General features: G+C 46.3%; 1 protein-coding gene across 2 annotated transcripts; it reads right to left on the bottom strand.

Moving 5' to 3' along the window:
• Positions 1–5,433: 5,433 nt before the first annotated feature.
• On the bottom strand, positions 5,434–13,678 carry LOC133625018 (corepressor interacting with RBPJ 1-like). 2 transcript variants are annotated; one of them, XM_061991389.1, is made up of 7 exons: positions 13,488–13,678; positions 12,935–13,006; positions 12,564–12,698; positions 9,725–9,777; positions 9,018–9,101; positions 8,690–8,782; positions 5,434–6,730 (listed from the first exon to the last, which is right to left on the bottom strand). In XM_061991389.1, the coding sequence occupies exons 1-7, from the start codon at positions 13,609–13,611 to the stop codon at positions 6,680–6,682; spliced, it is 612 nt and encodes a 203-aa protein (XP_061847373.1). In that variant the 5' UTR covers positions 13,612–13,678; the 3' UTR covers positions 5,434–6,679. The 2 variants fall into 2 exon arrangements, with proteins under 2 accessions (XP_061847373.1, XP_061847374.1); XM_061991390.1 differs by lacking the exon at positions 12,935–13,006.
• Positions 13,679–14,697: the final 1,019 nt, after the last annotated feature.

Raw genomic sequence — 14,697 nt, 5'->3', positions numbered from 1 at the left:
GGAATGGCTCTTAAGCCTCCTCCAGTGCCACCCACCTGTGCCAGGCAGAGACATCGCCATCCCAGCTCCTGCCTGTCCCTGGCACTGCTGTCCGTGCTGTGGGCTCCTGGCACAAGGGACCTCTTGTTCCCTTTATATGACCAGACAAGCCATGTTTCACACTGGCTGGCATCTGAAAGATACTAGGCTGCCCCCGAGGGTTGGGGGCTTAGCCCTAGGTCTCCCAGTGACTGCCACATTTCTTCTGTGCAGCTGCTGCACAAAGATGTTCTCAAACTAAGGGAAAACCTTTGCAGGATGAGATCTTAATAAACATGACAGAAAGGTGAGCAAAGCAGTACAGCAAGTTATGTGGTGATTTGTGATTATCTTATAATCTTATATAACTCACAGAATTACACATTCTTAGGGTCTTGGCTAGGTAAGCAGATTATACTTTAGTCACAATTACACTTTGCCTCAATCAAATAAATCTCATCTGAGCCAGCAGCAGATACTGCAGAAGCAGGGGAAAGAGCACATGTGTTTACTGTGTCAGAGTATCTACTCTCAGAGTGTAACTCCTGTGACACCTGCTCAGCGATCACTGTGCCATGTTCTCGGGAGGCCTCTATCAGGCCACAATCCACATGCAGTGCCGTTTCCAACCTTATTCTCTGCAGTCTCAGCTTGCCTAAAGCAAGAAACAGGTCACATCTAATTTAGTGTGAAGCCTATTGAAATAACTATATGTGGGATGAAGCAGTGACAGTGAAATACTCCTCAGGTTTTGGTGGGTTTTTTTATATCCTGGCACTGAAGGCCTGAAATTATTTAGGTTTAGATTGGACATTAGGAAGGTTTAGCTTCAACATTAGGAAGAACTTTTTCACCGAGAGGGTTGTTAAGCATTGGAATGGGCTGCCCAGGGAGGTGGTGGAGTCACCATCCCTAGAAATATTTAAAAGACATGTAGATGAGGTGCTGAGGGATATGGTTTAGTTTAGTGATGGGCTTGGCAGTGTGAGGTTAGTGGTTGGACTTGATCTTAAAAGTCTTTTCCATCCAAAATGAGTCTACGATTCTATTCTGTTTAAGAGCTAGAGAGGAGGATGGTGCAGTTTCTGCAGAACTCAGTAGCCCTAAGTAGAGATGGTGTCAGAACACCTGGTCCTTCCAGGTCCCCACTGGCTCTCAGCAACTTGCCCTCTTGCACTCAAGTACTTAGAAAGTTAAAAGCTTCCAGTTAAATCGCCAGCAGGAGGGACTATTGTCCGTGCACAGCACAGCCAAGGGTAGGAAATGAACAAAGGCTGGATTAAACGAACAGTACAGCAGTAAAAAATGTTCCCCATAAACAACACATAATTAGGTCTTTACAGGCTAATTACAAGGTTTCAGAATAAGAAAGCGCCAAGCCAATGTCCAAAGGTTAAAAAACAAAAAGCACACCTTAAATTCCGGGGCCGGTTGGGTGCAGGAGGGCAGCAATGCAGCAATGCCACCTGCCGGCAGCGCCCGCAGCTTGCAACCGCCTCGGGGCACTCGCACATCCCTCCCTCCTTGCCCCATCGCCCTTCCGCCGAGAGCAGCGCATCAGCGGCGGGAAACACCGCACAACTGATGGCAGCTGCTGTGCCTGGTGCCTTCTTGGAAGAGAGCAGCAGCGGCTGCGGGCACACGGGTGTCAGGACCCCAGAGCACTCTGATGGCAACTGGCACTTTAAACACTGTCCCCTCTGGGATCAAGGTACACCTATCAGACGGGATGTCGATGGCGTGTGTCACACTGCTTGGAAAAGCCTCTCTCTCGATGTACTTCCTTAGAGCCCGCAGCACCATGGCCTGATCCTCCCTCAGAAAACACAGCATGTTTCCTGCTACCCATGAATCGCAATTTAAGACTGAAATTGAACAGGCAGAAAAAAAAAATCCCAACAGCCACTGGACAGCAATCTCATAGAATCACAGAATGCTGGGGGTTGGAAGGGACCTTTAGACATCATCCAGTACACCCCCCTGCTAAAGCAGGTTCCTCTCAATCAGGTCACACAAGAACGTGTCCAGGTGAGGTTTGAAAACCTCCAGAGAAGACTCCACACCCTCCCTGGGCAGCCTGTGCCAGGGCTCCCTCAGCCTTACAGTAAAGTTTTCCCTTGTGTTTAAGTGGAACTTTTTGTGTTCATTTTTTGTGTCCATTACCCCTACTCCTGTCACTTGGACACTACAGAAAAAAAGTGTAGCCCCATCCTTTTGATATACACCTGTTAGATACTTCTAAGTGTTGATGAGGTCCTCCCTCAGTCTGCTCCAGGCTGAACAGCCTCAGGTCTCGCAGCCCTTCCTCATAAGAAAGATGTTCCAGTCCCCTGATTTGGATGATTCAGTTTTGTCCAGAGACAGAAGGCTGAGTGTTTGCCTATAATCTTAAGCAGCAGCTCCTCCAAATCTTATTGCCCTACAGCTTCAAATATAACCAGGTAGCAGGGGAGGATTTCCAGGTGTGCCCAGAACCTCATATTGTCCAGGAGGACCCACTACCAACTAAAATCCAGCCATTTCACAGAGTGCCCGCATGAGAGTGGAGTTCCCAACCTTGAGAGCTCAGCGAGAACTGGAAACTTGTTTCTAAATACACACAGTAAAGACCAGGCGTACGTTTAACACCTCCAGCAAAGCACAACAGAGCTCCATCCAGTGGTCACGGCCCCCACCTGCACCTCAGCAGGGCAGGTTCAGCAGGTGACCCTAGGGCAAGTTCCTTCAGCCTCTGTGACCTCTGCTTCTCTCCTGTTCAGAGAGCTCTGTTTTCCCCACTGCAGGGGATGACCAGGAAGCTCACCTATTCCTGCAGCACCAACCACCTGAGCCCAGCAGAACAGCACGACTTGCCCGAGTTGAACCATACTAAATATTGAACAGGAATCAAACCCACAGGCTCTGCTCAGTGCTGCGGGACGGACAGTGCAGTTCAATACAAGCAACTACTTCCCAGACAACGTGGTATTTGTAAGTATGTTACCATCTTGATCTCTTGCACATTTTAGTATGGGCAAAGGAGAAAAGTTCAGGCAAATCATAAAGGAAACAAGTGTCAAAGAATCACATTGCCCACCAGAACTGCTTGAATCAATTACCTGCACCAATCATTCTTTCATGATTGGGTTTTGCCTGTTTTCCCAGCGTAAGGAAATGTATGTAACTGTGCTCCATTCCCCTCTGGTAACTTTTGGGGCTACCATCAATTGTATCAACTGTGGCGAGATCTTTAGAAAGAGCTGGTTCCTTGCTTGCTTCCTGACAATTACTAGATCCAGATACAAATGAGCACCCTCCACCACAGAACCGATGGAAACCACGCAGTCATTTTACACTTAAGCCTGTTTAGCTGCAGCACACAAGCAGGAGGCAGGACTAGTGTGGTAGCAAGGTCTTAAAGAGCAACAGGCATAAAACCCAAGGGGCCAAGTCTTAACCAATGCTGCTGCTTGCAGCACAACTGTTTTTAAGTGGGATGGAATAGTTCGAGAGAACAGGGCCAAGGAGGACAGGCATGACAGCAGCAGCTCAGAGAATATATCCTTCCCCTCCTTTCCACCCCCTGACTTCCACTTCTGGAATTTCTGTTGTTAAAAAAACTCGTTGGGTTGTGCATGATTCTCACAAATGAAAACAATGGAAGGACACGGAAAGTGGGTGTGACAGAGAAGACTGTCACACATACAAAAGTAGATTTCACATCTGAAAGACTTCTATTATTCAGCATTTTAGCAAGAATCTCACCCTGTGCAGCCAGATAAGCTGCTGCAGCCCCTTCCTTACCACCTGACCACCGCCCCACTCCATGGCTTCTGGCAGCTGTAGTCTGCCTCCAACCCTGCCTCGTACCTCATCTGCTGTTCCTGCCTTCATCTTCCCCCACAATGTGCTTTTTTGGAGACCTGGTAGCAAGGCCCTCTGCCAGCCATTTGCATATCAGGTCGACATCCCACGCCCCATCACAGCTCCCTCACAATCTTTATTTTATCACATTCCTCTCCATCTCTTACCTTACTGTCATAACCTTCACACCTGGTTCAGCCTTTGGTCCAGCTGCTACAAGAGTGGTCTGAGGCAGTATTAAGAATCTATGCTTTAGTGGAAAGGCCAATAAAGTTAACTTCTTTCCTGAGGCAGCAAGGCATGGCAAACAGTCCTGACTGTATGGGTCTGTGCTCACTAGGGAGACTGGAAACTGCTGGCCAGCTCCAAACAGCAGCCTCAAAGATGCTCACTCTCAAGAAGATGAACATGATCTCAGTTCCTGTAGGGAGACGTGGGACAGGGAAGGATGCAATGTAAACTCAAACCTCTTTACAATTCTGAGAGTCTACACAAAGAAAAGGAGGCTTAGAAAAGCAACAACTGCCGGGAAGATTCAGACAGCACTTGTAACTGACTGGGCAGGAGAAAACTGAATCACTGCCCACTAAAAGAAATGATGGTTGCGATATAAGTGCTGGCATTGAAATACTTTAAAGCAAAGCATATCCAGCAGGTCAAACTGAACAGGAAAAATCCCTCTGTCCTGAAACAGAAAACAAAAATCCCTTTTTTTCCTTATTTTTTTTAAAGAAAAAGTGATCTGACTTTGCACAGACATGAGTTGGCAACTGCCAAACCCGAAAAGGAGCAACCAGACACATCCTATTACTAAAGGTCCTCTGCCTTTTCCATACTAGCATGGAACAGCGGGGGAGGTTTTACAACCTAGACCGATCTTCAATAAGGCAGCAAAAAGCAAATTAAGTCAATTGACCTTTCCAATCAATGCAGTTGATTGCAATGCAGTTCTTTACAAGTGTGATCACTGGGTTGCCCATTCCTCTTATTCTATCTTCCAAACTTCCATTTCTTGCCCCTACATTTTCAGGAAATGATACTATCTCTACATGAAATATTCCCTGGGGAATGGCAAGGATGTTAGAGTGTTCTAAGAGTGTGTTTGGGATGAACCTTGTTAATACAAGTCGAGAGACAAAAGCTGCTTATCTGGGCAAGATGCTTTGCCATCACTAGCTAGAAGATACCAAAGTGATAACTCAAACCATGGTAAAAAAAGGAGGAAGTTTTGTTTGTGGGTTTTTTTTGTTTTTTCCCCTACTGACATTTCAGAACAGTGTTTCCAAAACGCTTCCATTACCAAGTTAAACACGAAGGAAGCTCCAGTTCTTACCTGTGTGTTCTCACATTCATAGAGATAGAAGGACTTGCTCTTCTGGATTATGGCTTTGGTCTCTAAACGACATCTCTGCAACAACTGCAAAACGTTTCACAAAAAAACCCCACCAAACTAGAGAAAAGACAGAATTCAACAATCTTCAGACAGTTGCACACATCAAAGAGTTTTTGAATGATCCTTTGAGCAGTAGTACAGACCTTCAGATGCAGTTAAAACACCACGGCAGACACAGAAAGTTTTCCATTTGCTGTTTAATGATCTTTCCACACTCTGACCACTGTACACCTGATATTCCCGTCCAAGTCAACTGCCCTTGACTCCTTTATCCAAGTATTCCTAAATTGTGGTTCCCAAGGGGCATCTGCTACATCAGAGACTTGAGTGGAATTCCCACATCAGGGTTATGTACACAGGGACCTGCCAGGTAACCCAAAGTCATAGCTCCAGACTGAAGTGAGCAAGCACTGAGCAAACTACCAGGGCAAACACTAACACCGGTGTTATGCTGGGGTCCAGCTGCACATCCAGACCTGTCTCATCTCACAGTAGACACCAACACACCTGGAAAGTCATCATCGCTGTGTGACCCAGCATCATTCCCACGGCTCCTTCTTCCATTAGACTAAGGCATGCGATACATGTCTTGCTACACTTAGAGGGAGGGAGACTTGACATACAGCTCATATGATCAGAAAGGCAGGCCAGAACTCCAGACTTTTTAGGTCTAGGAACTGCAACTCCAGATGTGGAGGCTGAACTATCTATCGTGAGCTGCCTTTGAACAGTCCATCCAGATGAACAAACAAATCCAGAAACCTTTCCTGCTTCTATTTTAGGATAAAAATCATTCAGCTACCATTATTGCTCTAGAGTATTTTACTGTTACACTTTCTAGTGAGATGGAGCAATAAACTGTCCAGAGAAAGAATTCAAACTCTTAGAAAAAATAATGTAATAGTGAATGAACTGACAAAAAAAGTAATTTCTGTAAAAGCATGTTCTATTTACAAGGGTAAATTTGCTCTTTAGGACAAGTTAAAACACTACTGGGAAAAATGTACATAGAGAAACGCCTCATCTTTCAAACAGACATTTACAAATACTCTGCTTTGCTTAAACTACTGGAAACATTACGACATATGAAATTTAGAGTGCGTTCCGCATGCAGTTAGGGTAGAAATTACATTATTGGACTTCCGTGTGTCAATTCTTATCATTGTCAGTGACATACTCCAAGGCTCTTCTAAAACACCACAGCCTGGCTGTTACCTTAGGATCTCAAAAGGAGGATTTGGATCTTCCTCAACAAGTTACCAGTTCTTCACTTTGCCATTAAAAAAGGGCATCTCGATTGTCATCTCGACAGGAGAGTCTGGTCTCATCAAAGGCAGTGTCCTTGTCCCTGAGTTTCCCTTGAGTGCTTTGCTGGCATGATGATGGTGGCTTGGGCTGCCCACGGGCCCTCGGTCAGCACTCCTGCTACAAGGCAGAGTTCAGGAATTCAAGGAGTTCCGCGCGGTTCCGGTCTCTCTGCAGGGCAGAAGAGCAGAGGTGGTGGGTGAACAGACCTGCACCCCGCAGGGCCCAGGCTGTGCCCTCCACTGCCAGCAGGACTCCCACTGGGCAAGGCCCAGGGCACTCAGGAGAGAGGCCCCAGGAGACAAGCTGCCGCTGTCACTACCTCACCAGATGGCTTAGAATCACAGCATCCCAGAATGGTAGAGGGGTTGGAAGGGACCTCTAGAGATCATCTCATCCAATCCCCCTGCTAAAGCAGGTTCCCCTCCATCAGTTCACACAGGAACACATCCAGGTGGGGTTTGAAAACCTCCAGAGAAGGAGACTCCACACTCTCCCTGGGCAGCCTGTGCCAGGGCTCCCTCACCTGAACAGAAAAGGTGATTTTCCTTGTGTTTAAGTGGAACATTTTGTGTTCCAGCTTTTGTCCATTACTTCTAGTCCTGTCACTGGAGACAACAGAAAAGGTCTCACCCCATCCTCTTGACATGTACCTATCAGGTACTTATAAGTGTTGATGAAGTCCCCCCTCAGTGTCCACTTCTCTAGACTAAACAGCCCCAGTTCCCGCAGCCTTTCCTCATATGAAAGATGTTCCAGTCCCCTGATCATCTTGGTGGCCCTGCGCTGGACTCTCTCCAGCAGTTCTCTGTCCCTCTTGACCTGGGGAGCCCAGAACTGGACACAGGACTCCAGATGAGGCCTCATCAGGGCAGAGTAGAGGGGGAGCAGAACCTCTGTTGACCTGTTTGTCATCATGTAACACAAAGCCTGCTCAGGAAGGAACTCCCAAGCAGGACAGATGAATTATCTGCTGTCTGAGGCAACTTTCACTGTACACATAGCAAGTCTTGTGCTTTGAGAAGTCTAATTTTTTTTCCTATGCAGAAGCAGCTTGCAGCACAACAGAAAGGGAACCATGAATTTAGGTTCTTTCTTTATCTAAGAGAAGGCTCAAACAGCCAAAAAACTTGCTTCTAGTGTTGTTTAAAATCACAATTTATAAAACAAGTACTGAATCTTAAACTACTGTGAAGAATGGATATTGTTCAATTCAGCATGTTCATGACTGTGGGCATCAATCAAAAAAGGACCAACATCATGTGCTATCAAATATTGTAACAAGCAGGTCACCGTGACGAGGCTGGCAAATGCTCAGCGTCATTTAACACAAACTTCACAGAAAGAAGACAACGTATTTTTTATCCAATCAGACTTGGAACACTCAGATCTGCTTTGGTAGCTATAGAATGGGCTGTTAAGGCTGAATCAGAATCTGCCAAATGGGGTACCTTGGCAAAGTAACACTTTTAACACACAGTGTTAAAACACATACTGGTACCAGAAGCCCCCTGCAGATCACTCTGAGGTGTGGAAACCGCTGAAAAGGAGAATACACCGAAGAGCCAAGTTCCAACACCCACAGCAAGAGCTGAGAATGCTCCTCATGATACCCGTTTCCCTGAGTATCTCAGCAAAAACATCTGACTGCTTTGAGAAAAGGAATGAGCACAGGCTCCTATTACTGCTATCATCTTTTTACAATTCCCATCTAAACAATGACTACCCTCACATGCAGTAGAAAAAAACCCACAGTAAAGCACCAACTACCACAACTGATCACAAGAAACTGGAAGAAGATGATGGCAATTAAAACCAATGCAAATTACATCAACAGGAAAAGCTACAAATCGGCTAAACGTTACAGACCAGAATTGTAAGAACTTGCACTAGCATCTTTTGGTTTATCTACTCCTGCCTGAGTATTCCAAGGCCATTCATAATACAAAACTTGCCAAAAGAATGAAATAAAATTTCTCAGATGGCATCACAGCCACATTAAAAGCTACATTCCATTTACAAGTCCTAACTGCAAGACCTGCTCTTCTACAGAAGATTACTATTAGAAAAATATTAACAGATAGATATAGCATTATCCCCTAGAGAAGTATGGGCTATTTTCACTCTTACCTCTTTATCCTCTTTAGTCTTCTTTATTCTCATCTTAATTTTCTTTCCAGTTATCATGCTGTAGTTTTCATTCTTCTTTTTGTTTTTGAAGAACTAAAATGAGACCACATATTAGAAAGATGTAAGCTTTGCTTAATTTTGTAATGTTACAAACCTCAAATAACATTGCAGACAATATTATTTAGTACTTTCTAACTGTCCAAAACAAGAGACACAGGTTTCTATTTGCTGAGGACAAAACCGGTGGCATTATAAACATTTTCATGATGGGATGGTTTAAGCGTTTAGATGAGAAATGTAATGGGACTTCAGACTCAAACAAACATACCTTGGAAAGCTGGACAGGTCCTGTTTTCTCTCTCTTTTTCTTCTTTTCTTTCTTTTTCTTCATTTTGTTATCTTTTTTCCTTTTCTACAAGTATAAGACATTCACTCTCATGCTTACAGTCTAACAAGGGCAAAAAAGAAAAGGAAACGCAGGGGTAGGTCTCAACAACCTGGCTAGTCAGGACAGGCACTGCTGCCTGCCCTTACTGCTGCTGAGTGTGGGCTGTCCAAAGTAAAACCCGTGACAACTTGAGAAGCAGAAATGTGTTGATCCCCAATTATCTCTCTTTTAATGTAACCCCAATACACAATAAAATTAATTGAACAGAAGGTCTGAACAAAACGAAAAATTACAACAGCAAGAACCTACCACCCTCTCTCTCTGACTATAAATAGCTGCTTCTCACAGAAAGCCTATAAAACTATTGAGCTTCCTCACTTTTCTTCAGAGACTACTCTCAATTCTAGCTGGACCAGCAATGACTGGCAAAAGGAGCCTTTAAATTATTTCTCCTCTGGTACGCAGTCAAGTACAGGCCAAAGCATCAGATTACCTGCTGTAACCTTTAAAGTGTGACTTGGATTTACACAGGCACAGACAAAAGCATCACATCTTACACGACACCCAAGGCTATCAAAATAGGAAAAACTACTTTCTGTCTCTTAACTACTTTTCTCAGTAAATGTTTTTGTTGTGTTTTTCTTTACCTTTTTGTTGTGTTTTTCTTTTTTCTTTTTCTTTGATTTAGACTTGGGAGAATCTGAAAGAAAAAAAACAACAAAACCAAGCCAACCCAAGCCCCTGTAAGTTTAACGTTGTGACAAAGGCACTTGGTTTGACAGATAAGGCATACAGAAATGTAAAATGTATGAAGATAATTAATGCTGGTTGAACCTAATCCTGAGAAAAGCAACTAACTTACTGCCACTTGCTGGTATAACAAGGAAACTGAAAGTACCTGATTACTTAATACCTATATATTATATTCATAGAGACAAGATTTCTGTCTTCGTTCTACAGTCATATTTAACAAATTGCAATTGTCTGTTGATCTGCAAATATCCCTGTTGTTTAACCTGGCTCTCAAAGGAAGCAACAAAAACTAGTGTTGGGGCTGCCAAACCACTAAAAATACTACCACTGTTCAAGTCTAATGAAAAACTTTTCACGCTTACTCGATCACCTGTCAACTTCAAGGTTCTTAGTAACACAAGTTCTGTAAGACAATCATATATTTTGAAGATTATACTGTGGTTGGCATGGGAGGAAGTCAATTTTGGAGCAGCAGCTCTGACTATAAGACTGTAAACCTAGAGAGACTGTGAAACTGCTTACCAGTCTTCCAACATGCTGCCTTCAAGCTATCGGCTCTGCAGCTCCTATACAATAAATTCCAGGCAAAAGACCAGAACACAGCCAGACTCAGAGCTAGAAAAGTCTAAGGTAAGGCTGTTCCAGCAATCTTCTTTTGGCCTCCCAATGACAAAGGCAGCAGAAGCATGTCTGAGGAAACGATGAAAACACTAATTCCATCATCATCACGTCCAGCTTCTTTGTAACAACAGACTGGATTAAAAGCACCCAGGTATATCTGGTCATGCTTGCCAACATGAGGAAAGGGCCACATTCTATAACAACAGGTTTCCTTCCAGACTCTGAAAATTACACTATGGCAAAAAAACTTGCCCAATTTTATTCCTTTGCCCACATCTCTTCCAGTCTCAGTTTTTACCTCCCACCATCCTAGCTGTGCTTCTCATGACCACAAACCCCAAAAGAACTTCTCTACATTTCTGCACTGAACTGTTGACTTTCTAGGCTAAGCCAGGCCATCGCCCCTCCTGATGACTCTTTTTGAGTTGCCATTCCTCACCCTCTGGCCTCCTCCCCAGCTCAATCTGTTCCCATACTCGAACACCCTACCTTCCTCGCTCCAGCCCCTATTTGCCGGCTTGTCTCCTGTCTGAGGGGAATCCTCTGCCCTGCTCCACCTAACAAGCTGCATTCCCAGTTTCTGTATCCCAATGTGTTTCTTTCTACAGCGAAGCATGTACTTTCTACATTCAAATTAATTTTCCATATGCCCTATGTTTCCAGCAAGACTGGAGGAAGCTGGTGGGGCACACAGCTCAAGGGAGCAGAAGACCATTTCCCTCACCCTCCTCTCATTCTCCCCAGTCACGGCCCAGTATCTAACAGACAGCGTTACAGCTGCACTTACTAAATAAGAAGAGAGAAACACAGACAGAAGTGCCGTAAGAAATCTCCATTTTGCTGCCTCAAAGAATGTGAACTCCACTCCTGCTACACCCAACACAGGAGACTGGGCTGTCATCATTCGAGGTTTTTAACTACAGGTTAGGCAACACCATTCCACTGCTCTGCTGCTGCCAGGATGTATTTTTACTAGGTCTAATTCAAATCCCTCCTGCTGCAATTGGAGGTCATTACAAGTCACAGAACAATTATTCCCAGCAAGCACCTACACCTATTTATCTGTCTTAGCTCAATTACTCATGACTTGTCTTCCCTAGATGGAGTAGAGTTGTTTAAACATGCCCTTGTAGGACACTTTTGCTAGACTGCCTGCTCTCCTCTGGGAATGGGAAAACTTGAGGAAGTTGGAGCTGTGAAGTTTCCTAAAAACCTCTGAGTATGCAGGCTGACAACTCCAGCCTCACGCAGAATGATCCTTTTCTCTCAAAAAAGATTAGCCAGAGAGCACGTCTACACAGTCAGTGTCTGACACGACATCTGAATTCATTTTACAAGCTTTAGAGTGTACCATATGAGTTAAAACTCATTCAAGAAGAAAAGGAGAACCCCCCCACCCCGGCCAATCAAACGTACAAGTTCATAGATTCAAATATCTTCTGAACGCATTTAGCTCATGCACAGTGAATCAAGCCACTTACTTAAGAATGAGTAATATTTCCATACAGATGGAAATTTGCTTTAAGAGAACCAGAATTAAGTCTCTGTTAACCCACACTCACAAACACAAACAAGTTATACCCACAGAAAAAAAATCTATGCCTACTCCCAGACAGCATCTACTGTAAGCAGCAGCTTAGTATGGAAAGTCTAATCCTGCAATGGTTTCAGTTTCTACTGAACTTGGGGGCACTGGTGCTAACAAACTTCATGAGTCCCCCCACTTACACACTTGAAATGTTGTGACCGAGATTACAATTAAACCAAACACTCCACTCTGGTCTTGACAGACATCTGAAGCAGAAAGAGATTTGTATTCATCCTTCTTTCAAAATGCTGAGTTTAAAATATACACAGCACACTGTTACAAGGAAATGTTTCTCCAGACAGTAGTTTCTATTTTGAAGTTATTTAAACTAACAGAGAAAGGCTGCATACTGTGTGTGAGGAAGGTACCCTGGCAAAGCAATAGGAAAGGGTTCAGAGAAGCACTCCAAACTAGTATGCCACATGATCCCTTTGTGGTGCTTTAGTCACATTTAAATTAGGCTTTAAATGTTTCCAGGAGTGCTATCAGAACTGCCATCAAATGTACCCGTGGAGGTCCCTTACCTCTGCTACTTGAAGAAGACGACCTTGACGATGAGCGTGATGAAAAGGAAGAAGTGGATGTACTGCTAGAAGATGATGTGGATGAAATGGATGATGATCTGCTTCGACTGCGCTTCCGTTTCCTTTTTTCTTTTCCTTAGGATAACACAAGACAACAGTGAAAGCATGCCATCAACCATGGGCTGCAAAAATGACTCTTCACAGAACCCCCTATTTTGAGGAACTGGTGGGGTTTTTTACACTCTTCCAGTGCACTGTGGTTTATGACCCTTAGCAGGTAATGATGCAATACACCAGGGTCAAACATGGTAACTGATGTAAAAGGCAGCACATGCCACATCACAGCACTGAACCCGATTAGCAATATCTACCTCGGCCTTTCTGCTCTTCTTGTGAAGTTGCACAAAGTGTCCGACTTTTTTCATCCTTCCCGTTATCCATATCTAGTGAGAGTGAAAAGTCTGTTCAATAACATCATTTCCAGAAGATTTTCGGGGGAGGGGGGCAGGGAGTGCAGTGCAGAGACAGGGGAAACCAGCGAGCACTTAAAGACAGCCCCACCGCCACCGTGGCGAAGGTGCACGCCGAGGTCCTCCTCTTCAATCAGGAAACGGAGGCCAGACCCCTGTTTCCATGTCGTTCTCCGGCGAAGGCGCCATCCGTCCCGCCGCCGGGTTCTGCCGCAGCAGCGTCCCCGCGGGCCGGCCGTGGCGACCTGCGGAGGCCACGCAGTGCCCGCCGCCGCCCCCGCCGCCGCGACGGCCCCGCGCCCGAAGGCCGGCGCCCCGCTGCCTGCGCCGCGCCCGCCCGCCCGTCCCCGGCCAGTGCTCCAGCCCCTCCGAGAGCCCGCCGCCGGGCCGAGCTGCCATCCGCTACACAGTCCCCCTCCCCGCAAGAGCCCCCTGCCCGAGCCGCCGCGCTCACCGAGGGCAGCCGAGGCCCTGCCGCGGGCGCCTGGCGACCCGGAAGCGCTGGCGGCTTCCTGCCCGCGCGCTGTGCCGTGCCGTGCCGTGCCGTGCGCGCTGCCTTCCCCGCGCCCGGCCCGCATCCACAGCTTGCTCCCGCCCAGGGGACGAGCGGCTCCGGCTGCGGAAACCCGCGCCAGACCAGGCTTCCCCGGCCCTGCGGGCTCTCCCCGCCTCCTTTGTCCCCGCCGCCCCGCCCGTAGCCCCGCAGCTCCCGGGCACGGCGCTGGGCGAGCCGCGTCCGGCTGAGGCTGCCGTTGCGGAGGACACGAGCCTCACTGCCAGCCCTGCTGTGCGCGGGCACGGCCCTGCTGCAGGGCTCTGTCTCCACGCCCGCAGGCGTGAGCCGCGGAGTAGCCTGTGTAGCAACCAAGAGTGCTCGTGGCGTGGCCTGCGCAGGGCGCTCGCCCCCCGCTCGCACTTGCCGGCGGAAGGCAGCGGCACGGGGCTGGCTACAGCTGTCCCGACACCTCTACCAGACCTGTGTCCAGTGGCACCGAGCAGGTGTCCGAGCTCAGGAATGGGAGTCAGATGCTTACATTTTTCCCCAAGCTCATTTCCAACACTGGGCTTACCCCTGCCAAGTTTTCCATTCCCATTTTTGAAATACCATGTTCTCGGGCATGAAGTAATCATGGGATACTGAAACAGCTCCTGTTACAGACCTGAAGCGCAACAAATCCAACCTCACCATGAACCCAAACCCACTCCAAACAGAAATAATGTCCTGGTTTTATTCTGATGGATCCTCAGACCTCATGGATCTTTGTCTCATCTAGTTCAGAACCATAGAATCATTTTGGATGGAAAATACCTTTAGGATCATCAAGTCCAACCACTAACCTCTCACTGCCAAGCCCATCACTAAAACAAACCATGTCTCAGCATCTATATCTTTTAAATATCTCTAGGGATGGTGACTCCACCACGTCCCTGGGCAGCCTGTTCCAATGCTTAATAACCCTCTTAGTGAAAAAGTTCTTCCTGATGTCCAATCTAAACCTCTCGTCACTCAACTTAAAACCATTTCCTCTTGTCCTATCAATCATTACTAGAGAGAAAAGACTGACCCCCACCTTGCTACAACTCCCTTTCAGGAAGTTGTAGAAAGTCATCACATCTCTTCTCAGCCTCCTCCAGGCTAAACAACCCCAGCTCCCCCAGCTGAA

This window comes from Colius striatus, chromosome 2 (assembly GCF_028858725.1).
Source record: "Colius striatus isolate bColStr4 chromosome 2, bColStr4.1.hap1, whole genome shotgun sequence".
Lineage (NCBI taxonomy): Eukaryota > Metazoa > Chordata > Aves > Coliiformes > Coliidae > Colius > Colius striatus.
This window is presented reverse-complemented; position numbering and strand designations above follow the sequence as displayed.